The sequence below is a fragment of the Phoenix dactylifera genome, chromosome 3 (genome assembly GCF_051530095.1).
Source record: "Phoenix dactylifera cultivar Ajwa chromosome 3, Ajwa_hap1_PhDact_Kaust_v1.1, whole genome shotgun sequence".
Lineage (NCBI taxonomy): Eukaryota > Viridiplantae > Streptophyta > Magnoliopsida > Arecales > Arecaceae > Phoenix > Phoenix dactylifera.
The window spans coordinates 31,185,532-31,209,421 of NC_143192.1; the positions used below are offsets into that span (position 1 = coordinate 31,185,532).

Genomic DNA, 23,890 nt, shown 5'->3' on the forward strand with positions numbered 1-23,890 from the left:
TATAAGGCATACACTGAGTATAAGTATCATCGTCCTCCTCTTGCAACCTTTTTTCCATATCATACAAGTCCCTAGGTTTCGTCTTAATAACAAGAGACCAATTTTTATCTTTTGAGTCTTGCACAAAAAATACTTGTCGAGCTTGAGATGAAAAAACAAATGGATCATCTTTCAATAGCACACCTGTATGTATCAACCTTGAAAAATTTACAAGTGTGAATCCATTTATGTCTTGCCTCAAACCTCTAGGTGAGTTTATATCCACCCAATCACATCGAAATAATACTACCTTAAAATTTCCATAATAATCCAGCTCATAAATATCTGTTAGAGCACCATAATAATTTTTTCCATCCGCCTCAACCATAACCCCACTATTTTGGGTTTTTCTAAATTTCTCACGCTCTTTAGGATGAAATTTAAAACCATTTTTAATGAACCCACCATATCTGTTGACAATATTATTCGGACCTCGAGCAATGACTATTAACTCCTCAGAACAATTCCTCTCCATCATCATTGGTACCTAAAAAGAATTATAGAAATAATGATTAATTTCTCTCTATAAAATTTAAAAAAAAGCTTAATATATTAGACATCTAACCTGTTTGAAAAGCCATTCTGGAAATAACTCAACCAACCATCGTTGCTCAATCCTTGGTGTAGGACGAATATTATGGTTGAGACTTCGTTGAGCTATTAAAAATTCTCTGCACGATCAAGGTTATCTTTAATTAAATACCAATATTACATTCTCCTGACATGACAGTAAATTTAGATTTCAATTAACCGTACTAACCTGCGAGACTCGGATATTATATCACTATGAAGTAAGACATAGCGATGTGCCTGTGCCAACGATTTCTGGTCAAGAACAACACTTTCAACTTTTCCCAAAACTCTTCCGCCAGATGAGAACTTGTAAACATCTGCATTCTCTATGATATCACAATTCCTTTGAGGTCGATTGAAAACCGTTTCAACACCTTCAAGATATCTCGAACAAAATGTCAAACACTCCTCAGCAATATATCCTTCAGCAATCGAGCCCTCGGGATAGGCTCGATTGCGTACATAATCTTTTAAGCGCATAAGAAACCTTCAACAATAAATTTTTAAAATAAATATCAAAATCAAACTGATTATTAAATATGGACATTAGAGTTTAGAAAAATCACCTCTCAATAGGATACATCCATCGGTAGTGAACCGGTCCACCAAGTTTAGCTTCCGCCGCTAGGTGAATGAGTAGATGAACCATAATAGTAAAAAATCCAGGAGGAAAGATCTTTTCCATATGGCATAGTGTAAGTGCAACATTAGACTCCAATTGATCAAGCTCCTTAGGATCAAGAACTTTGGAACATAATGCCTTAAAGAATGATGACAATTGAGAAACAATTGCAAAAACTTGTTTCGGTGTTGACGATCTTAAAGCCAATGGAAAGATATCTTGCATCAAAATGTGACAATCGTGACTTTTAAGATTTGAAAGTTTTCGCTCTTTGAGATTTACGCATCGTGAAATATTCGATGAGTACCCATCAGAAACCTTCAAATTTTTCAGAACTGTTAGAAAAAGATCTTTCTCTTGAGTAGACATTGTATAACATGCAGGAGGTATATAAAATTTATTATTGGCAAGCTCTGTCGGATGAAGCTCTTGTCGTATGCCCATATCTTTCAAATTAAGACGCGCTTTCAAGTTGTCTTTAGTCTTTCCATCAAGATTTAACAATATTCCAATCAAGTTATCACAAACATTCTTTTCTATGTGCATGACATCAAGATTATGTCGAAGAAGATTATACTCCCAATAAGGTAAATCAAAAAAAATACTCCTTTTTTTCCATAACTGTTTATGTGTAGAAGCAACCAATGTGTCATCATCATTTTCCTGTCCATATGCATTGTCATCATTCTCAAAAAAGTTAGCATCCTCTAAAATCTCTGATATTAACCCTTCATTTAATGAGCTACCAACATCCTCCCTTCCCCTCTTCTTTAAACATTTGGAGACCTTACCAGGTATGTAATTTGTGCCATGCATTTGTCTAAGAACTTCGGTACCAGTTGGTGGAATAGGGGCAGAACGCAACTCTGTGGTACTATCAAACAGATCATTCTGAAATCGAAATGGATGGTTTGGTTCTAACCATCGACGATGGCCCATATAACAGAACTTTCGTCCATTTTTTAACCAATATGAATGGGTTGAATCTCCACAAGAAGGACATGCAATACGCCCCTTAGTGCTCCAACCGGATAAATTAGCATATGCAGAAAAATCATTAATAGTCCATATAAGAGCTGCACGCAATTTGAATGTTTGACCAGTAAAAGCATCAAGTGCATCAATACCCCCCCATAACTGTTTCAATTCCTCTATTAAAGGCTACAAAAAAACATCAATATCATTACCCGGGCCCTTATCACCTGGAATAACTGAGGATGATAGTGTTATTTTGATGATTAACAAGCATTTAACAAGAGTATGTTATAAGTTAAAACGATACTTCATTTATAAGTCTGTTACTCTCAGTATATTTGTATAAATTGATATAGATACATTTCATTGTTTATTTGAATGAATCTAACCTTGAGATGCAGCAAAGTGTAGATTGAGTCGACCCAAAGGATGATTGGGTCGACCCCGGCACATCAAGAAATCATTTGGCACACTTCTGCAAAAATGGCACAGATGAACAGTGAGTTGGGTCGACCCAAGGAAAGCATGAGTCGACCCAAACATCAAGATCCTCAAACAACTCAAAAAATGGTTCTCTGGATTTACTGAGAGGGTCGACCCAAGAAGAAGTTGAGTCAACCCAAGTAAACCTTGAGTTGACCCAAAGAAAGGTTGAGTCGACCCAAGTGAAGAAAGGCTGAAATTCAAGATTCTGAATTTTCTGAAAGTTGGGTCGACCCAAGAAAAATTTGAGCTGACCCAAGGTTTGAGTCGACCCAAGAAAAGTTTGAGCTGACCCAAGGTTTGAGTCGACCCAAAGAAAGGTTGGGTCGACCCAAGGGAAGGAAGGCTGAATTTCAAGTTTCTGTGTTTTCTAAGAGGGTCGACCCAAGGAATGTTTGAGTCGACCCAAGTGAAAGTTGGGTCGACCCAAGGACAGGTTGAGCCGACCCAAACACGGGCTGAAGCATAACGGCTAGTTCTGCAGATGTACTTTTTGTCCTTCCCAAGGTCAGTAACGGCTAGTTTTTCAAATCTAACCATTGGGGCTTGACCAAAGGATGTGGGAAGCTATTTAAAGGGGCACTATTCATCAGATAGAATAACTTTTGCAAGGAATATCAAAGAGTACACAAGAAAACAAAAGTGCCCTAATCTTTTTCATTCAAGAGCTTCATTCAAGAATCAAAGAAAGAGGTTGAGCAGATTCAAAGAGTCATCAAGAGCTCCATCCTCCCTTGAAGAGTGAAGCATCCTTGACAAAGAAGAGAGAAGCCACTTCAAAGCGATAAATATTTTCTAACTCTTCTTTGTAGTTAATATTGTTACATTTGCTCATTTAGGAGTTTGAATCTTTCTTTTTGTTTGTCAAACTATTTGTAAAGGTTCATTGGTGAACCCGTAAAACCAACAAAGGTTTTTGGTGAACCCGAAAAACCAAAGTGTAAAGGTTCGTTGGTGAGCCCGTAAAATCAACAAAGATTTTTGGTGAACCCGGAAAACCAAAGGGTAAAGGTTCGTTGGTGAGCCCGCAAAACCAACAAAGGTTTTTGGTGAACCCGGAAAACCAAAGTGTATAGGTTCGTTGGTGAGCCCGTAAAACCAACAAAGGTTTTTAGATTGTGAGCCCGGAAAACAATCCAACTGTAATCCGCGGGATTATAGTGAATTTCCAAGGGGTCGCTTGGGGAGTGGACGTAGGTGCTAAGGAGAGCACCGAACCACTATATATTGTTGTGTTTGTGTTGTGCATGTGCTTACGTTTATTCTTGCAATATCTTCCATCTTTGTTCTAGTTTAACTCATTCAAATAATTTAAGAAAGCATCCACCGCACTTAATTAAGAAAATTTTTAAAACACCAAAATTTAGAAGAAACCAATTCACCCCCCCCCCCCTCCTTGGATTGTCACCTTGGGCAACAAGTGGTATCAGAGCAAGGTGCTCTAATAGTACTCATTGATCTCACAATCAAGAGTTAAAGATCATGACAACCCAAGTGGGATGTTCTATGAGTGAGGGACAATTAATTGATAGACCTCCACTATTTGATGGTATAAACTACACATATTGGAAAGCACGCATGCGCATTTTCATTCAAGCACATGACTACGATTTATGGAGTATCATAGTCAATGGGCTACACACAAACACTAATCATGATAAAGAAAGGGCTCAGCAAAATGCAAAAGCCATGAATATTCTATATTGTGCATTGGATGATAGTGAACTTAATAGCATATCTTTTTGCATAACTGCTAAGGAAATATGGAATATGCTTGAAGTTAAATATGAATGCACTAACGTTTCTAGTGAATTTGAAACTAGTTCCGAAGAAGAAGAGTATCAAACTGAAACTGAAAATCTATGTTTTGTAGCACATGAAGATGAGGTATGTACTCGAACACAAAGTGATTTCTCATTCAAAAATCAAGTACATACTGAAGCTCAATCTGATTTTACATTTGATGAACTTCATGATGCTTTTTCTGATTTATACTTAGAATACAAGAAGCTTAATTTAAAAAATAAGAAGCTTAGTTTAAAGAATAAAAAGCTAAATCTGAAAATGTCAGAAGAAAGAAATTCTACCGTTGAAATGAAAGACAAATTAAATTTTGAGAATGAACATTTAAGGTTAAATTCAGAAGAATTAATTCAGAAAAATCAGAATTTAATTAAAGAAAATCAAAACTTAAGTAAAAAGGTTAACCAACTGAAATCTTTTATTAACAAATTCACTGTAAGTTCAGAAAGATTAAAAACAATGTTTGAAAGCCAACATGCTGATTTTGATAAATCAAAACTTGACTGGACTTCCTTACTTAACAATAAACCTCTAAATAAAAAGGTAATTAATTCACCAAGCAAACCATCAAATAAGATAACTTGTTTCAAATATGAAAAGAATAGGCATAAAAACTTTACCTATTGTTTCAATACAAGCAAATCAAATGATAAAATTATTACAATTAAACAGATTTGGATTCCAAAAGGAACCATATGCACTAACTCCCAAAGACCCAAGCAAGCTTGGGTACCTAAAATGAAAAACTGAGATTATCTTGCAAATGTGTCAAAGCAGCCCTTGAAGCTCATGTGAAACTCTTAATTGGGTGCCATGGCACGTGACTTATAAATAAATTTTATTTCATCATTTGTGAATGTAATTTAAATTGTCATTTTATGTCTTGATATGCTTAACTTTATAAATTCAGTTAGGCTATTGAATATTTATTAAATGCCTTGTATGTATGACAAATCTTATCTACACGATCTTAGCATGAAATTTTCTAGTGCTTGCATGATGATAAGAAAACAATGAATGAATATGTATAACTTTCTCCTTCAAGTTTTCAAAATCTAAATTTTCTCTCTAGTATAAATGATTGATGCTGATTTCATGCCTTCATGTTAAAACTTCATTGAGCATAATCATTGTATCCATGATTAATATCTTTCTCTAAAATTATCTCAAATTCTACTGATTAATTGTAACATGTCATGCTTAACTTGATCATAAAAATCTTTTAAAGCATGAATATTAATTCTTTTAAACTATCACTCATAAGTCAAAATAAAATCCTAATTGCTCTAAAAGAAGATTGCTCAACTCCCTGAAACATGATTATTAGTGTTGAAAACTAAATCATAATCAAAATTTTTGATAGAAACAACTGTTTAAGATAATTTGATTAAAACTCAACTTGTATATCTTATTGATAATTATCTTAAGCAAATAGAATCTAAGCTAAATTAATTCTGAAAATAAAAAAAAATTTGATTTGACCTTGATGAATTCTTCTATTGCCTCACATGCTTGTCCTTGAACCATTTTACTTAATGAAGTTATCTCTTTAGTTCAAGTGACTTGTGCTTGCTTATATTTAGGCAATCTCTTGAGTAAAGTGACTCAAATTCAATTATTATCATGTCTCATGTTGAGTCATCTAGTTAAGAAATATGTTGTATGAATGTTTTTGTATCCTAGAGAACCTAATGAATTGCCTTCAAGAAAAGAAAAAGATTTAGCTAATGATACAGGACTTATGAGCAAGAAATTTCAACTTGAAGGACACCTCGATGAAAGATAAAATAAACATCCCCTTGCAAACAAAAAAAAAAAAGAAAAAAAAAAGAGAGATTTTCTTCAGCCAAGGATGTAAAGAATTTAAAAGAAATTTGGCTTGAAGAATGCTAAATGCATTGGTAATCTAAACCCTTCTCTTGTGAGTTAGTTGAGCAAAATTAATAGTCTGAAATTATATGGTAGCATGATTAAACATTTAATTGCTAATCTTCTTGATATCATGCTTCATTCTCATGCTAATGATAATTGTTTCATGGTATGATTAAATTGAAGTTCACTTTTGCCTGTATAATGCATAACCATGAAATACACAAGTTTATGCCTCAAGTTTCTAATTCAAAATAACTTGTGATAAGCTATGAATCATTGGGCATAATGAAAATGCTGTTTGCATGATATATATTTATATGCAGCATATTAGATTAATTCTTTATTCTGCTCTTTCATGTAACTACTTGAAAATGACAAAAAGAGAGAGAGATAAAGAAAAAGAAAATGAACATTGCTCAGAAGAAGTAAAAGCTAAGTAAATACTCCAATCTTAAGTAAAAGCAGCGCAAGCATAATATATTCAGCATATTTGTGAGACTTGTGTGAACATTCTTTTGGAAGGGATAAAATCCGTAATTAATTATATTTAAATAGGGAGAGTTTGGAGTGAATATCTTGTTGCTAAAGAGAACAGTTTAACATTTCTACATTGCTCATTATAGGGATGGTGCCAATGGGGAGGCTAGTGGTAGTACCTCGTGCCCCTTCCAACTCCACCGGATAGGGAGCAAATAGAGTATAGAGCATAAGAAGGTAAAAATGAAAGTATATAAGAAGAATCAATTCAAATTTTTAATCATTTGCAAGATTATATTTAAATAGGAGGAGTTTATTTGAAAAGAATTGATTTTGATCATTGACATGCTTGCTCTTAATATTTTAATGCATGACTTAACACATAATATATTTTGCATATGGCATGATGTCTTGAATTATGGGTTCTCAATATTTTGTAATGCTCCATGCTTGGACAATTTGATTAAATGTTTGAAATACTACATAAAATTTTTATTTGGTATTATTGAAAAGAAATTTCAGAATTGTCGTTCACAATCATCTTTAAAATCTGAAAGTTGAATAAATTTGTAAAAAGGAGAAGAGAAGGATATCTCTATTTAGGCAAAATGAATTGATTTTGTTTTATCCTTCAACTTGCTTAACTTTGGTATATAATGTTCAAATTCATACCAAAACTCAACATAAATACAAATATTCTGAATATGCTCTTATATGTTTGAAATATGTGTTTTCAATCGTAATGATTTAAGATGAGCTACAATGTGAAGATACATATCTCAAATTACAACTTTGAAAGCCTCCTTGAGAATCTTTATGAAATTCAGAATCTGATTTTGTATAAAAGCTTAAACTCAATATGAATTTCTAGATAAAACTACAGCTTAAGAAAAATAGAATAATTCTGATGCCTTGATTGCTTGCCCCGATACGCATCTGAAACATATCATTTCTTATCTTCAAAGTGTACTAATATTGGTCTGAATGATGTGTCTTTCGATGATCTTGATTGCAAACAAATATTTTTAAATATGTGATTTTATTTTGATATTGAAAAGATTTATTGTGCTTCATATATACATTGCTGAAAAACTTTGATTAAGAAATTGAGTTCTATAAATATATATACTTCAATGATCATCTATATGTTTTTTTTTTCCTCTCCTACATTATTAAAGACTTCTATCAAAATATATATGTATATATATATTATTAAAAGAGTGAATGATCTTAAGTTTAGAAATATTTCAGCTCACTCAAATGATTCTTAAAAGAAAGAAAATGTAAATGCTTTTGAAAGAATTTGAGCTTCAAATGAATTATTTTCTGATTAATATTTCAGTACATTTTCTCAAAGATTAAGAGGAAGCATAACTTGTTCTTAAAAGATTAAAAAGAGTGATTGCTATAAATTTTGAATAATTCTAGATCACTCTACATTCTTGATATCATAAAGTTTCAGTTTTATTCACGTTTATCATTAAAATCTGAAATTCAACAAAAGATAAGAATAATTAAAGAAGAATGCATCTTTTAAGGGGGAGCTTTAGATATTCAGTATCTTATCCTAAAGTTACTTTAATTTGATGCATACCTTGAATTTTATGGATTGATTTTGATGAACCTCCTTATATTGCAAGACTTGCTTTAATTATATAATAAGTTTATACCTTGAGATGAGTTCTATAAAGGTTGTCTTATCTCAAACCTTGAGTCTTATGAAAATAAAATATATTTTCGAGATTGACAATTTTATTGAACAAATTCTAAAACTCTCAAATGGAATAATTAATTAAGGGGAAGAAAGAAAATTTCAGAGGGAGAGATCATATAGAACTTAATCATGTAAATTCACAACTAAAGATGAGAGAAAGAATACAAAATGTAAAGTGGTATTAAACTTTGTGCCTCATTGAATATCTTTTGAAAGTTGGATTTTCATCTGTACTTAATTGGTAAATCACTTGTTTTGAAAACTAAGTGAAAAGGATTCCATTTGTCTTAGTATTGGAAATTTACTTTGGAATCTACTAATGAGCTCTTATTGGCTTGCACTTTAGTGTTTCAATCATGAGCCAATTCATTTTAATTGATTTTGATGATATGATCTTTAAAGGAGTAAAAGAAAGTCTTTAAGAGAGCTTTCAAAGAACTTTCAAAGCCCTGAATTTTATGTATCCTACATTGCATAAATTCATATTTTGGTATCTATGCTCCAATACTTTTATATCATGAAAGAACTTTGAAGTCATTAAGAATTAAGGATTCAACATAATCTTATGTTTTTCGAGTATATAAGTTTTGATCTTTATCTGCTCTTATACTATACTCTAAAAATTAATTAGATTGCTCTCATGTTGCTATATACTTAATATATTAAAAAAAAAAAGGGTATTGAAGTTTCATTCGTGCTTTCTTTGAATATTATTCTTGATACTCCTTGAAATAACTTGAAAAAGATTCCTTCTACACTTGATTTCAAAACTATCTTTGGAATCTACATTTAGAGATCACTTCTGGCTTATATCCTAAATATCTCATTCCTAAAGCCAAACACATAGAAATAAGATATGATTTTATTAGGGATCATGTGCAAAATGGAAATATATGTATTGAGCATATATGCACTGAAAAACAATTAGCCGACATATTCACAAAACCCTTGAGTGAAGATAGATTCTGCACGCTAAGGAGAGAATTAGGTATATGTGATCCTTTTTATTGAAGAAATATAAAAGGGAGCAAGTAGTCTCATGATACATTCCTCCAATTTCTAAAAATCCATGAAACATGAGTCAAACTTGTTATCTATAGATTCCTTACTCATGTATCATTGTCCCAGAAAGAATTTATAAGGATTGGAAGCAAGGAAAATTTTTAGAAGCAAAAAGAAAGAGAAAAGAAAAATTCTGCACTTGGGTCAACCCAACCCAGAATAGGGTCGACCCAACGTTGAGTCGACCTAAGAAGTTTCTTGAGTCGACCCAACGTCGGGATCCCACTGTTAAAAGGGAGACCCGTGAGCTATCTAGGGCACTGTTTACCCTTTGTCCTCTTCCGAAAACCTTATTTTCCACTCTCAAATCTTCTCCAATCATCTCCAAACAGTAGATTACTTCAAGATCTTGGAGAAATGGGACCCGAGAGAGCCGTAGCCAAGCGATCTGGGAGAGTCTCACGATCTTGTTTAGAGCCTAGGATATGTATCTAGTTCTCATATGTATTTTGTGTTGATCATGTATTTTGAACCTTGATTGAGGAACATTGTATTTGCTTTTGTTTTTGGCATGATTGTACTAAAATGTTCCTATTTTGATCAATGAAGTTTGAATGTTTGTTATTGTGTCCTTTCCCATGTACCTATTTGATGATAACAAAAAGGGGGAGAAGTAAAGAAAGAGTAATAGGGGAGAAGTAAAGATAGAGTAAATAGAGTAACAAAAACGAGGATAAGTAAAGAAAGAGTAATAGGGGAGAAGTAAAGATAGAGTAATAAGAGGAGAAGTAAAGAAAGAAAGAGAAATAATTTGTAAAACAAATTGAAAATCATATAGGAAAGCATATACATCCAAGGGGGAGCAATTTGCAACAATGAAAATGATCAAGTCAAAAATTTATATCAAATTTCAGAATTTGGCACATATAATTTCAGAATTTGGCACGCACCTTTCACACCTCGATACATAATCTGAAACTCATGTTTTATCTCAAATTTTTGGAGTTTCATCTTTAATGAATTATAAATGAAAGGGGGAGTAATTCAAAAAGTCAAATTGGCAACATTTGAATGATTTAGGGGGAGACTTCACTCTTATATATGAAAAGCTGAAATTCAGCAAGTTAAGCCCTTTCAAAAACTGATTTTAAAGACAAGTATCAATAGGCTCATACTCTTTATTTTGTAATCATCAAAAAGGGGGAGATTGAGGATGATAGTGTTATTTTGATGATTAACAAGCATTTAACAAGAGTATGTTATAAGTTAAAACGATACTTCATTTATAAGTCTGTTACTCTCAGTATATTTGTATAAATTGATATAGATACATTTCATTGTTTATTTGAATGAATCTAACCTTGAGATGCAGCAAAGTGTGGATTGAGTCGACCCAAAGGATGATTGGGTCGACCCCGGCACATCAAGAAATCATTTGGCACACTTCTGCAAAAATGGCACAGATGAACAGTGAGTTGGGTCGACCCAAGGAAAGCATGAGTCGACCCAAACATCAAGATCCTCAAACAACTCAGAAAATGGTTCTCTGGATTTACTGAGAGGGTGGACCCAAGAAGAAGTTGAGTCGACCCAAGTAAACCTTGAGTTGACCCAAAGAAAGGTTGAGTCGACCCAAGTGAAGAAAGGCTGAAATTCAAGATTCTGAATTTTCTGAAAGTTGGGTCGACCCAAGAAAAATTTGAGCTGACCCAAGGTTTGAGTCGACCCAAGAAAAGTTTGAGCTGACCCAAGGTTTGAGTCGACCCAAAGAAAGGTTGGGTCGACCCAAGGGAAGGAAGGCTGAATTTCAAGTTTCTGTGTTTTCTGAGAGGGTCGACCCAAGGAATGTTTGAGTCGACCCAAGTGAAAGTTGGGTCGACCCAAGGACAGGTTGAGCCGACCCAAACACGGGCTGAAGCATAACGGCTAGTTCTGCAGATGTACTTTTTGTCCTTCCCAAGGTCAGTAACGGCTAGTTTTTCAAATCTAACCATTGGGGCTTGACCAAAGGATGTGGGAAGCTATTTAAAGGGGCACTATTCATCAGATAGAATAACTTTTGCAAGGAATATCAAAGAGTACACAAGAAAACAAAAGTGCCCTAATCTTCTTCATTCAAGAGCTTCATTCAAGAATCAAAGAAAGAGGTTGAGCAGATTCAAAGAGTCATCAAGAGCTCCATCCTCCCTTGAAGAGTGAAGCATCCTTGACAAAGAAGAGAGAAGCCACTTCAAAGCGATAAATATTTTCTAACTCTTATTTGTAGTTAATATTGTTACATTTGCTCATTTAGGAGTTTGAATCTTTCTTTTTGTTTGTCAAACTATTTGTAAAGGTTCGTTGGTGAACCCGTAAAACCAACAAAGGTTTTTGGTGAACCCGGAAAATCAAAGTGTAAAGGTTCGTTGGTGAGCCCGTAAAACCAACAAAGGTTTTTGGTGAACCCGGAAAACCAAAGGGTAAAGGTTCGTTGGTGAGCCCGCAAAACCAACAAAGGTTTTTGGTGAACCCGGAAAACCAAAGTGTATAGGTTCGTTGGTGAGCCCGTAAAACCAACAAAGGTTTTTGGATTGTGAGCCCGGAAAACAATCCAACTGTAATCCGCGGGATTATAGTGAATTTCCAAGGGGTCGCTTGGGGAGTGGACGTAGGTGCTAAGGAGAGCACCGAACCACTATATATTGTTGTGTTTGTGTTGTGCATGTGCTTACGTTTATTCTTGCAATATCTTCCATCTTTGTTCTAGTTTAACTCATTCAAATAATTTAAGAAAGCATCCACCGCACTTAATTAAGAAAACTTTTAAAACACCAAAATTTAGAAGAAACCAATTCACCCCCCCCCCCTCTCGGATTGTCACCTTGGGCAACAATAACCATTGACAAAATGAGTGAAGACTATTTCATACACATCCATGGAGGTAAATTATATGGAACCAAAACAACCGGCCAAGTGCTATATGTAGAACTCATAGTTCGAAAGGGATTAAACCCATCAGTAGCCAAACCCAGTCTGACACTGCGAGCATCAGAAGCAAATTCGGGATGCCTATCATCAAATGCTTTCCATGCGGGACTATCCGCTGGGTGTCGTAACATTCCATCCTTTGTACGGCCTTCGTCATGCCATCTCATCGAGGAAGCCGTCTTCGGTGATGCAAACATCCTTTTCAATCTTGGTATAAGAGGAAAATACCTCAAAATTTTAGCCAGTTTTTTCTTAGTCGGTGCAGCATCCACTTCAGTCAACGAATCATTCTCGTCATCTTTATGTTTTCCCCATCGTGGTGTTCCACATATTCGGCACGACTCTTGATTCCTATTTTCACCACGATATAAAATGCAGTCATTCGGACAACTGTGTATCTTCTCATATCCAAGGTCCAACTCTTTTATCAGTTTTTTGGCTTCATATGAAGATGATGGCAGAGTAACACCTTCCGGAAATGCATCCTTTAATAATTGAAGAAGCATGGTAAAAGACTTGCTGGACCACCCATTCAAATATTTCAAATGTAATAAATGCAGAAGAAAAGAAATCTTCATAAAATTCTTACAACCCGGATACAATTCTTGATCACAATCTTTCACCAAGTTATCATAATGAGCTGTGTCATCAGCATGTATAGATTCCTCAACATGCATGGACTGATCAATAACTGCACGCTCATCTTCTCCTATAGTTCTGATATTATGTCCAAGAGCATATCTAAGTAGGCCCCTTATATCATCTTCTTCTACAGAATTTTGTTCCGTGTCACTACATTCAAAATTGAAGGTGTCTTCTAGATCGGAGGGTTGGTTACATGAAGGTATGAACTCTCCATGGAGTACCCATTCAGTATAACCCTTTAGAAAACCATTCCATACCAAATGTTCTTCAACAATTTTTGGATCAAGAGCAGAACCGTTTACACATTTTTGACATGGACATAAAATCTTTCCGTTCATATTAGATTTCTCAAAAGCAAACTTAATGAAATTCTGAACTCCATCCAAATATTCAGCACTAGATCTTAACTTATTTATCCAACTTTTGTCCATTCTATTAGAATACCGATTGAACTGCAGTTTTTAAAAAAAAGATAAACAAAATTAAGTAAAATGCAAAGTAATTAATGTAATTAATGTTCATGTGCTGCACCCTACCCATCGTGCGGATTTATTTCCCACAATGGGGTCCACTTGTAATTAAAGGTCCACATGTAATTAAGGCACGAAACCAAATGCAACAGAAGAAGTATATTATGCAGCTGAATGGAATGAGAATGAGAAAGAGAAAGGTTACCACTCAGCAAGCTTAAAGTTTGCAGATAACAGTGTCGGTGAAAGGGGTGAAAGAGAGGGCTCTTCACCTACAATCCCTGTGGATGTACCAACGCAAGCATGAACACATGAAATTTATTTAAGAATGTCAACAACAACCAGTTCGAGAAACATCAACTCACCTACTGTTTGATTTCTTATCCTTGCAAGTTGTTGATATGTTTAAATGTCCGAATATGTTGTCTGGAATGAAGATAATGCTTCTCAGAAGAGCATGTATTTTCGTATTTCATGATGCTCTATTTGAGATGCCAATGTCGTAGCTCTTAAAAAAAACTCATAGCTGGTATCCTAAACTACTGGGATACCAGCTATGATAGTTAAAGCAGAGATAGTAGCTAGACAGGCAGGAAAAGTTTTGCCAGAATATTTAATTCAAAATCATGTTCTCAAGAAGAAAGCTACATTAAATATAATATAAAGTATATTCGATGATATTGATACAACAAGAATGTCTCCCTGCATCTACTGGACAACTAGAATATAAGATTCCTTTTTTGGTCTAAACTTTGCACTTATCCTACTCTAATTAGGACTCCTCAAATTGCAATTAGAACAGAGAAATGATAGAAACTAAAGCCCTGCAATATATAGCTTGCTTGAACTATCAGTTGTTTAACATGTATAAGCTTCTATTGTGTCAATCTTTTTGATCATCAGTTGTTTAACATGTGCTCCAATTGAATGACATGGATACTCTAATACCAAACCAATTTGATCTCTATACTCTACTGCTCTTGGGCACAGTTCAGCTAATGAGGACAATTCACGTTTGGAAAGATTTCTGGTGATCAAAGATTAGAAAAACAACAAAAATAAAGAAACTTTGATTATTGAACTATCTATTATATTTCTTCACAAGAAAAATAGAATTGGTGAGAACTAACCATAAATAGTAGCAAAAACAAGACCACCAGTAACAACATATAGCATCATTAATTTGTAAGGCATCAAAGTTTTTGAATCAGTCATGGGCAATTCATGAGTAAATCATAAAATCTATGATAATGGCAAATAATTAAATATTCTTGTTACTTTATTACCAAGGATAATCTGGAGGATCAAATTCCACTAACCAAATAATAATGAACAGCTACACTAACGCACTGCACCACAGTTTGAAATTTCTGGGCTACTGTCTGGAAGATCTGCAGTAAGGAAGGTTCTAGCCAGATTATGCCAGCAGAAAAGAACCAGTAGTAGAATAATTCTATAGCTAACAACTTCAATCATCCACGGCAAAAGCAATATACTGACAAGCGAATGCATAAATATGTTGGAATCACTAGATTATAAAAGCAAACACTGCCGGGGAAATTAATATGATAGACAGCAGAAAACTGAACAACTAGCATTACAACCCAAGTCAGTAGGAGCTTCTATTCTAAAGTATACAGATTTCTTTTAAATACGCCATGCATCAATCATAAGAAACACATTAAGGTCACTGCACACTATAAACAGTAGCAGAATCAAAAGCTTGCATTGGTCCTTTAAAATATTGCTCCATATCTTCTGGAAGAACCTATATTCTTCAACAACCAACTTGCCACAAAACCTACTCACATAGTCATCAAAATGGACAAGTGAACATTTTGTTTTCCAAACAAATGGGCAAACTTTGCTGATTTGTGAGAAAAACCTATTGCAGAGAGATCACAAAAATAGCAGTCCATTACTGGAAGCCATTTTGAGCAAAGGTATCCACAAACCTCAGGATGAACATCAATGTCTCTTTTTTGCAAGCACATGTTGAATCAACATAAAGGCCATCATTATCACTTACAACAAATTCCTTGTATAAAAAACTATCTCCAATTATCTCATATAGGCAACAAGTCTTCACCTAAACCTTCTATTGTTCGTAACAAAAAGAATTTCGTTAGTTGTCATATGAACAATTAAATCAACATTCTAATAAAGATTGAACAAGAAATTCTTTTACTATTCTTACTTTTCCCATTGCTTGATGGGTGACCAAACTAGACAAAACAGGAACACATAAAGTCATGCAATAGTCTGTACATTGCATCAAATTGGAAATGCACATATTTCAGAATTTAACTAGTTTCCCTTTTGTATATTGCTTGAGTTAACGATAGAACTGTTCTGTTGTCATATTCTGGTGATCAAAGTGATAAACCACACATAAACCTGTAACATTATACGGACATATTACATGCATTTATAAATATTAAATCATCTTAATTATTATGATTATCTTATAGGTGTATACCCTTCTGTGCAATCTAGATTGGCAGGGTCTGCCAAACATATCCATGTAACAATAAGATATTACTGTCTAAATTAACTATATCATAGACTAAGAAGGTTCTTGGAGCCAGCAACAGTAGAAGAAAAAGCATTATACAGGAGTGACGCCAAACAAACTTTAAGGTACATAGAGCAACTCAAAGCTGTCAATATGTTTCATCCATGATACAAAATAGACTTAAATGATATCTTCACATTAATGCAAGTCATAACAAGGGACAAAAGCTCATGCTGAAATTGCCAATTAATAAGCTAGCAATCATTTTTGTCCTACATAGTTCGCTCTTGACCAAAACAATACATAAATGCAAACATTCATACCTAAAATAGTCTGTGCTAATAATATGAACACTTAAATAAGTCCATGTATACATGTACATGCGCACATATGTTACAAATATTATACATCTCACTGAACATATGCATGAATCTATGCATGTGCATATGCATTTACATAAACTATTAATACATGCATATCAATGAATATACATCATATGCATGAATATATACACACATATAAGTATCTATGTATGAACAATGTAACTATGTATATATATTTATATGTATACACTGTATCATATACACATTTTTTTTTAAGAAATTTGAATTAATGGAGGCTCTAAATTTCTGAAAGTGCATTTTAATAACATATTTTAAGTCAGGCATAATTCCACAAGATTAACTAAATATGAGAATTACTTCTTCAAAATGTACCAAATTATGTAGCCCAGAAATTTGAGTATGCAAAAATTACTGCAAAAATCTATTAGTAACCCAGAAGTGCTGAAAAGAGTCTAGACAGTAGGCACGATCTTGTCGATCCTAATCCATCTTCTCCGCAGAGAAAAAATTTAGTAGGTGGCTTATCGTTTACAGCACATATTGATGTCTCTAATATCAAATGTTGCTCATCTCCATTACAAAGGAGGCACTAACCTAGTTTGAGCTGCTCCGATCCCCTTAAAACATATTTTTGCCATAGTTGGTGTGATTCTCGAGGACGAAGCTCGATCAAGGCTTATACAAAAGAAGAGGAGAAGGAGCGTGTTGAGGAAGGAGGAGAAGGAGGAGAACAAGCGAGACGGAGGGAGAGAATGGAGTAGGAGAAACTACCTCGGGCGGAGCGCGCGATGGGGTCGGTCGGTCGACGCCGGAGAGGAGATAGGCCTTCTGGAACGTGGCCGTTGGCGTCAAGGAAGTCCGATTCGTGGCTTTCAGCCGCCGGAGAGGAGGGAGATAGGGGCAGCGCCGGAGACGAAGGCAAGGGCAGCGCCGGAGACGAAGGCAAGGGCAGCGCCGGAGAGAAAAATAAGGGGTATCGGGAGTAGCTAGGGCAAGAATGCGGGCTTGGGGTCGGGCGCTGCGTTTTAAGGGGGCCTTGGCGATGCTTATAAGCGTCGTTTTAGCCTCAAGTCTACGACGACGCGTTTAAGCGTCGTCCAATGCTTCAAATTTTCCACGCTCACCAAGAGCGTCGGGAAAGGTTGGCGCGGGAGCAGGAAATGCCGACGCTTTCCCTTAGCGTCGGCATTTAAGCGTCGGCTTTTCACACTTTTACTGTAGTGGGTTCTTCTTGGTCCCCTCCATCGTAGGTTTTGTGCATGAAGTCCCAGCCCCTGACAAGGTACCTCGCCCCGATGAGCTTGTTGTTGCACTTGAAGGTGCTGAAGTCGCAAGCCCCCTTCCATTTTGGAGGTGGAGGGGGCATTCCCTCGTCGCGGAACGAAGGGTGGTCCGGCGAGATTCCGGAGTCCAGCACGCCGATGATCACACCTTCGCCGTAGTTAGAGCTGTTCCAGAAGCTTGCGGTGTTCCCCCATAGGCCCAAGAAGGCCGGCGTGCGGGTGGTTTGGAGAGGAATTAGCCGGTCGGGGTAGGCGTGGATGAAGCCGGGCTTCTTCTTCACGTCCCACAGTTCTTCTTCGGTCAATCTCGCGGCGAAACCACTGATTGCGACAGTGTAAGAGTGGATCAACCGCGGCTCGCCGGAGCGCAACATGTCGGAGGGTAAGAAGGACTTGTACCACTTCTCCAGTTCTTCGGGGTTCTCCGACGAAGAGGAGGCGAGGTTTCGATGGACATGGACGATGTAAGTTTTCGGCTTGTCGAAGGACAGTGGTACGGCCCGTTTGGGTGGTCGAGCAGTGGCCGGAGAGCCGGAATGCCAAAGAGAGAAGAGGAGCAGGAGGAAGCGGACGGGGATGCCCATGTTTTGGGTGGAGTAAGCTACATTGGCATGGAATGGGGGTCTTTCAAACGGTGGGACTGCCGATATGCAAGAGGCGGTGAGGAATGGTCAATTGGGCTCGTGAATTACGTGCTTCTATTAGTAATAAAATAAAGTGACTTCACGTGGTATGCATTCCCCAACAACCCCCACTAACCTCCAAGGGGTCCTCAGAGTAATCGAGTCTCGAGTCGGGGCAACCTCTAAATTTTAAATATAACGTTTTATTTCAAAATAATTTCAGACTAATTTTTTATTTTGTTTTTTGATTGAAATGTTCAATCATTAAAGCTTCCATCTCAACTTATCCAATAATTTCGAGTCCCACGTTGAAAAATCTAATGTAAATTAAATTACATTTAATAAACACATGTACCAATTTAATTAGTCAAATTAGTATATAACTCGTAATATACATGAAATGCTTTTTTTTCCTCTTTTTTTTCAACTATTATTAAAGTGTAGTATACTAGTAAAATAAACTATAATAAATAGAATATTTCAATAGCTAAATTTTTTTTGTGCATTAATTTAATTGAGCAACGAGCTTTAATGATGATCTAGCAGAAATTCATTGGCTTGCCCATTAAGCCATATTTTTATTGATGATTCAACAGTTTAATTTTTTGTTGAATATTAAGTAATAAATTTTAATGATAGTCAAACATAAATTTTTGATGTTAATATTACTAACGTATAAATTAAATCTTCATGCAGAAATTTTTATCATTAATAATGACCCCATTTGATATGTAAGGTACAATTTTTTTCTTCAATCAAGAACTCCATCATAAATATTGGTATCTATATGACAAACGGATCTTACGTGCAAAAATTCTTGTCATTTCAGAACCAGCATCTTTAATATTGGTTCAATGCCATGCCTGAAGTATAGTTATTTTCTTCTTTTTTAATTATTTTTGAAATACAATATAATAAAGCGATAGATTATTATAAATAGATAGATTCAATGATCAATTAAGCAATAATCATATTAATACCAGCAATATGAATAATTATCATATATTAAGTTAAAAATGTTAGTATTGATCAAGTATATTAATATTGCCACTATTAATATCAAAGTTCATCCAATAAATAAAGAGATTTGCACAAGCTGAGCTCCATATATATATATATATATATATATATATATATAGAGAGAGAGAGAGAGAGAGAGAGAGAGAGAGAGAGAGAGAGAGAGAGATACGGGTTAATAAAATTATTTTAACGGCTACCCAATAAGAAAAGTCACCAGCTTATCTGCAACGGTCAGATGGCTCTTCACACTAGGCCCTGGTCTGCATGAACCGCCAAGGAGATGAACGTGTACGCAGTGCCAAAGCATCTCCCATGCTTTGCCCCCGTTCCTTTTCCAGCGTACACGTCCCGGTCTCATCTTCCTTTAAAAAGCTGGCCAAGAAAATTTCTATTTTACTGAAGGCACGACCCACTCGCATGGTTCCAACACCCCGTTCAACTCGCATAACGGACAAGAGTGCCCGACCCTTATGGCTGGTGTGCCCTTGTGCCCGAACTCCCAAGAAACTTTTCATAGTGGGTTCGCCATTCCTCTCATCCGATATGGCAGGACTCACATGCCGTCTCAGAGGTGAGGAGTATATATATATATACTTCGTAGAGCATGTGCTCACCTTCGGTGGCCTGCCATCAGCCATGACTATTTGAGGCATCTGTATTAAATCCATATCCAATTTGACGTATTAGAGAAGTCAAAAAAATAACAAAATATAGTGGATTCTTCTGCTAGAGAATGCAACAAATAGGCATTAGCTCACTATTTTAAACTAGTAAACATGTTCATTCTGGACCATTATACAATTAAAACACGTTGTTTTCTTGTCAAGTGCTCCGGACGCTACCGATAAATGTTTGCGACGATTGGAAGCAGAGGGACCTCAATCATTCTTGAGGGTAATACAACCACTATGATTGGATGGATTCACGATGGCACTAGCGGCAGTGGAGAGGGTCCCTCTACTTAGGGATATTCGGGCTATGATGAGTAGTGGTGTAGTCTTCCAAGCCAAGCATATTTTAGAGAGACAAATGGGCCGCGGACTGAGTGGCTTCGTATGTAGCTAGTTACTCTAGAGCACTCCGGAATTTGTTGTTTCTTGACTTTATTGGATATATCTGTACTAGAACTGTATGAATCATCTGTTTCAGTAAAAAAAAACAGTGAGTCCTTCTGGTAATGAATGTAACAAAAAGGCATTAGCTCACCATTTTAAACTGGTAAACATGTTAATTCTGGATCATTGCACAATTAAAACACGTTGTTTTTCTTATCAAGTGCCCCGGTCGCAATCCATAATGTTTGCGACGATTGGAAGCAGAGGGATCTAAACTAGATTGATGGAGAGTGAGAATATTGTAAGACCTAGTGGATTGGGCTAGTCAGGTTGACCGGCCTAGCTCTTTTGGCTAAAAAAAAAATCGGCACATGCTATGCACGAGGAAGAAGAAGACTCTCGATGGAGTCTTCTTCCTCCCTGAGTTGGTCTGACGGAATCTGACTATGGGTCGGATTCCGATCGTGGCCGAGCTCTATAAAAGCTCCTCCCCATCCTTCCATTCCTCCCCCACCAGAAAGCCAACCCCAATCAGAGCTCTTAGCCGGAGATCTCTTCGGTTTGCTTTTTAAAGCTCGGTCGCTGCCAAGCTGGCACTGCATCCAAATGCTGCCGTGAACCAGATAAGGTCCCAGCTATCTTTGATTTATCTTCTCCTCCTTCTTCTGGACTATTTAAAGCCTTGAATTTGGCCTATGATCGCTAGATTTTTGTGAAGAATCAGATGCTCTGTTTTTGTGAAAACTAGTGCCTCCTTCCCTTTTTTGGCCACCGGCATCGCCACCTCTTGATGCCAGATCTTGTTTGACTGCCCCGGCCTCCCACCCAACCTTCTTGGCAAATCAATGGCCGCTATGAGAGGCCAACGGCCAAAAAAAAATGATTCTCCTATTCTATTGGTTTTGGCTCTGCCGGCCGCATGTTGGCCGGCCATGGTTCCCTGCCCTCGGGAATCACTTACAGCCATCCTCTTCCTTCCTTCTTCCCTTGGTTAGAGAGAGACCTTGTTCTCTCTTCCTCTCTATCTATTCTCTCTCTTCCCCAAGCTTTCTCTCTCTTGTAAGTTTCTCTCTCTTGACTCATGCCAGACATGTTGATTGGTCCAAGTTAACCTATGCCAATGACAACTAAGCTCAGACCCCTGATTGAACTCGGTCTGAGATTCTTTCTCTTATTGGACTTTCTCTCCTAGGGTAGTTAAATCTAGTAGGGAACTCCTCATAGTGATTTTGAATTGACCCTGGTGAAGGATTCTAGTCTAGGATCGTTGGACGACATGTCAGCCTCCACCCTGACCCCTGCCAAACACTATTAGATTTGATCGCCTCGTTCTTTGTTGAACCATTTGTGCCCTAGTCCGGATATGATTTGATGAATATCACTTTGATCAGACCGACCGGAGAGCCGGACACTCCTGCTTGGTTAGCCTTGTGAGGGTGTTAGAATTTATAATTTTTATTTTTATAATATTAAGATGAAATTTTAATAAAAAGTATAATTTTAGAATATTTGAGAAGGATTTACGAGATTAATTAGATCGATTAATTGGATTGCATTTGCAATGTAAGTAATGTATCATTTTTCTAGATATATCGACAAATTATAAATATTTTTTTAGTCTAACTATTCTTGATTTATGAATTTGATGCATGGTATTATATGTCCTTTTCTAGAATATTGTATGATGCTTAATTGAACGTATTGGTTTTGATACGGATTATGTTTGATTGATTTCGATATCGCATCTTTTAATTTAGAATACTGAATATGTTTTGAGAAAAAGAGTTTTAAATTGAAATAGATTTGAACTTGCAATCGGACTATATTGAAGACCCCACCAATAGGAGCTAATGCGTTGGCATATAATTTATCCCGTAGATTGTGTCCAAGATGATTTGGGCCTAGCCAGTGCACATTAATGCCAGATTTGGGCTATGCTCAATGGGATTGGAGCTCCCCTTCTCCGGTAGAACTTACTGAAATTTTGTATCATGATGTTCTCTTGCTTTCATTCTCGTGTAGTATGATTTCTTGTAAGTATTATCCAAAAGAGAAAAATAAAAAAAGAGAAGCGTAATGGGGGATTAAATATGAAAATTCAGAAAGGGTGCATTTTTTGTTAGGTGTTGTGCCAATCATTTCCTTAATCTGAAACATCAAAAGGGAGACTGTATTGGCTAAGGAGCTTTCTGAGGACAGCTTATCCAATATTAATGTGCAAGATCAACCACAAGGCCAAAAACCATCTCCAAGATGATTGCAAAGGGTTGCCATTTCTATAGTATCCCTTAACCATACAATTTAATGGGCTAGCTGTTGGAGAGACCTTGATGGCAGGTCGTAACCCCTAGACTTGTATTGCTCTATGTATGGGCCAGGAGACCGGTTCTTCAACTATTAGCGGATTGGAACTTTAAACCAATTTAGAAATAAGCTTAGCTATCGGATTTAATGGGCTAGCAGTTAGAGAGGCCGTTATGGCCAGACTAGCAATTAGAACTCAGAGAATTGAGAAAGAAGAAGAGAGGAAAAAGGTGGGAACGAGCTATAGCTAAGGGATCCTAAGTTAAACCTCCAAGTTGCAAGGGCTAAAAGAATTGGAAAAGAGAGGGTCAGAAGTAGTTCGAAGGGATCCAATTCTCTCCTCCAATAATCTATTTATAGATGGAGGAGGGAGGAAGCCATAATAGAGTAGCTCACCATTTTTTATGTTTTGATGATTTCAGGTGGATTTTCAGGCATTTTAGGTTGAATTTAGTTAGTAGAGGTAGGGATATCTGAAAACCGCGAACTTTTTAATTGCGGCACCCAGGCTTTGAAGGGAGCACATGGTAGACTTTTAGGCCCAATGCGATCTCTTTTTACCAAGTCTTATAAATCATCAAATTGAGACTCTTGACTTGCATGCATAGAATTTGAACAAATTGGACATGGAAAAGTCAAATTGTGCCCATCAATTAAAATTGGGTAGAACAAAAGGATAACAGATTTGTAATTTGGAGAGAAATGGATAGGGTTGGATCAGCCGATCTCGGAATAGCCTGTTCAATATTAGTTGATAGAATTAGTAGGAATTTTGCTTAATTGATGTTATAATTGCTCAATTTGAAATAGAATTCAGTAGGAGAGTATGTTTACCGAGTTTGAATGGCTCAGGGTAGGTAGAATCAGATCAGAATAGGTGAATTAAGGTTTAAAATTGGGAGAAATGGGTCGATTCATATAATTGTGTGTAATTAGGCTCAACCAAGGATGCAATTATCAACTAGAGGTAGATTTGAAGGGGGATTTGACCAATGCAAGGCTAATTGAAGCAAAAGAAAAGTGTTAGTAGGATGAGGATCCAATAGAACTAAAGAGTTCCTGTTTTAAGAGTATGACCACCTATTTATTCTAGGCCCAAGTGTC

General features: G+C 36.2%; 1 protein-coding gene and 1 pseudogene across 1 annotated transcript; both read right to left on the reverse strand.

Annotated features, from left to right (window-relative positions):
• Nucleotides 1–568: 568 nt before the first annotated feature.
• On the reverse strand, nucleotides 569–2,192 carry LOC103700198 (uncharacterized). Its single transcript, XM_089929529.1, has 3 exons — nucleotides 1,179–2,192; nucleotides 800–1,099; nucleotides 569–710 (listed from the first exon to the last, which is right to left on the reverse strand). Exons 1-3 carry the CDS (start codon nucleotides 2,171–2,173, stop codon nucleotides 584–586), a joined length of 1,422 nt encoding a protein of 473 aa, XP_089785655.1. The 5' UTR covers nucleotides 2,174–2,192; the 3' UTR covers nucleotides 569–583.
• A 9,763-nt stretch (nucleotides 2,193–11,955) lies between these two features.
• LOC149768041 (uncharacterized) lies at nucleotides 11,956–13,397 on the reverse strand (annotated as a pseudogene).
• Nucleotides 13,398–23,890: the final 10,493 nt, after the last annotated feature.

Excerpts from the sequence above, each read along its gene's own strand:
- LOC103700198 (XM_089929529.1), bottom strand. The coding sequence starts at position 2,173 with ATGGGCCATCGTCGATGGTTAGAACCAAACCATCCATTTCGATTTCAG. Across the intron at positions 1,100-1,178 it reads TGGATGTATCCTATTGAGAG|GTTTCTTATGCGCTTAAAAG; the intron begins GTGATTTTTCTA and ends TTATTGTTGAAG. Across the intron at positions 711-799 it reads ATAATATCCGAGTCTCGCAG|AGAATTTTTAATAGCTCAAC; the intron begins GTTAGTACGGTT and ends TTGATCGTGCAG.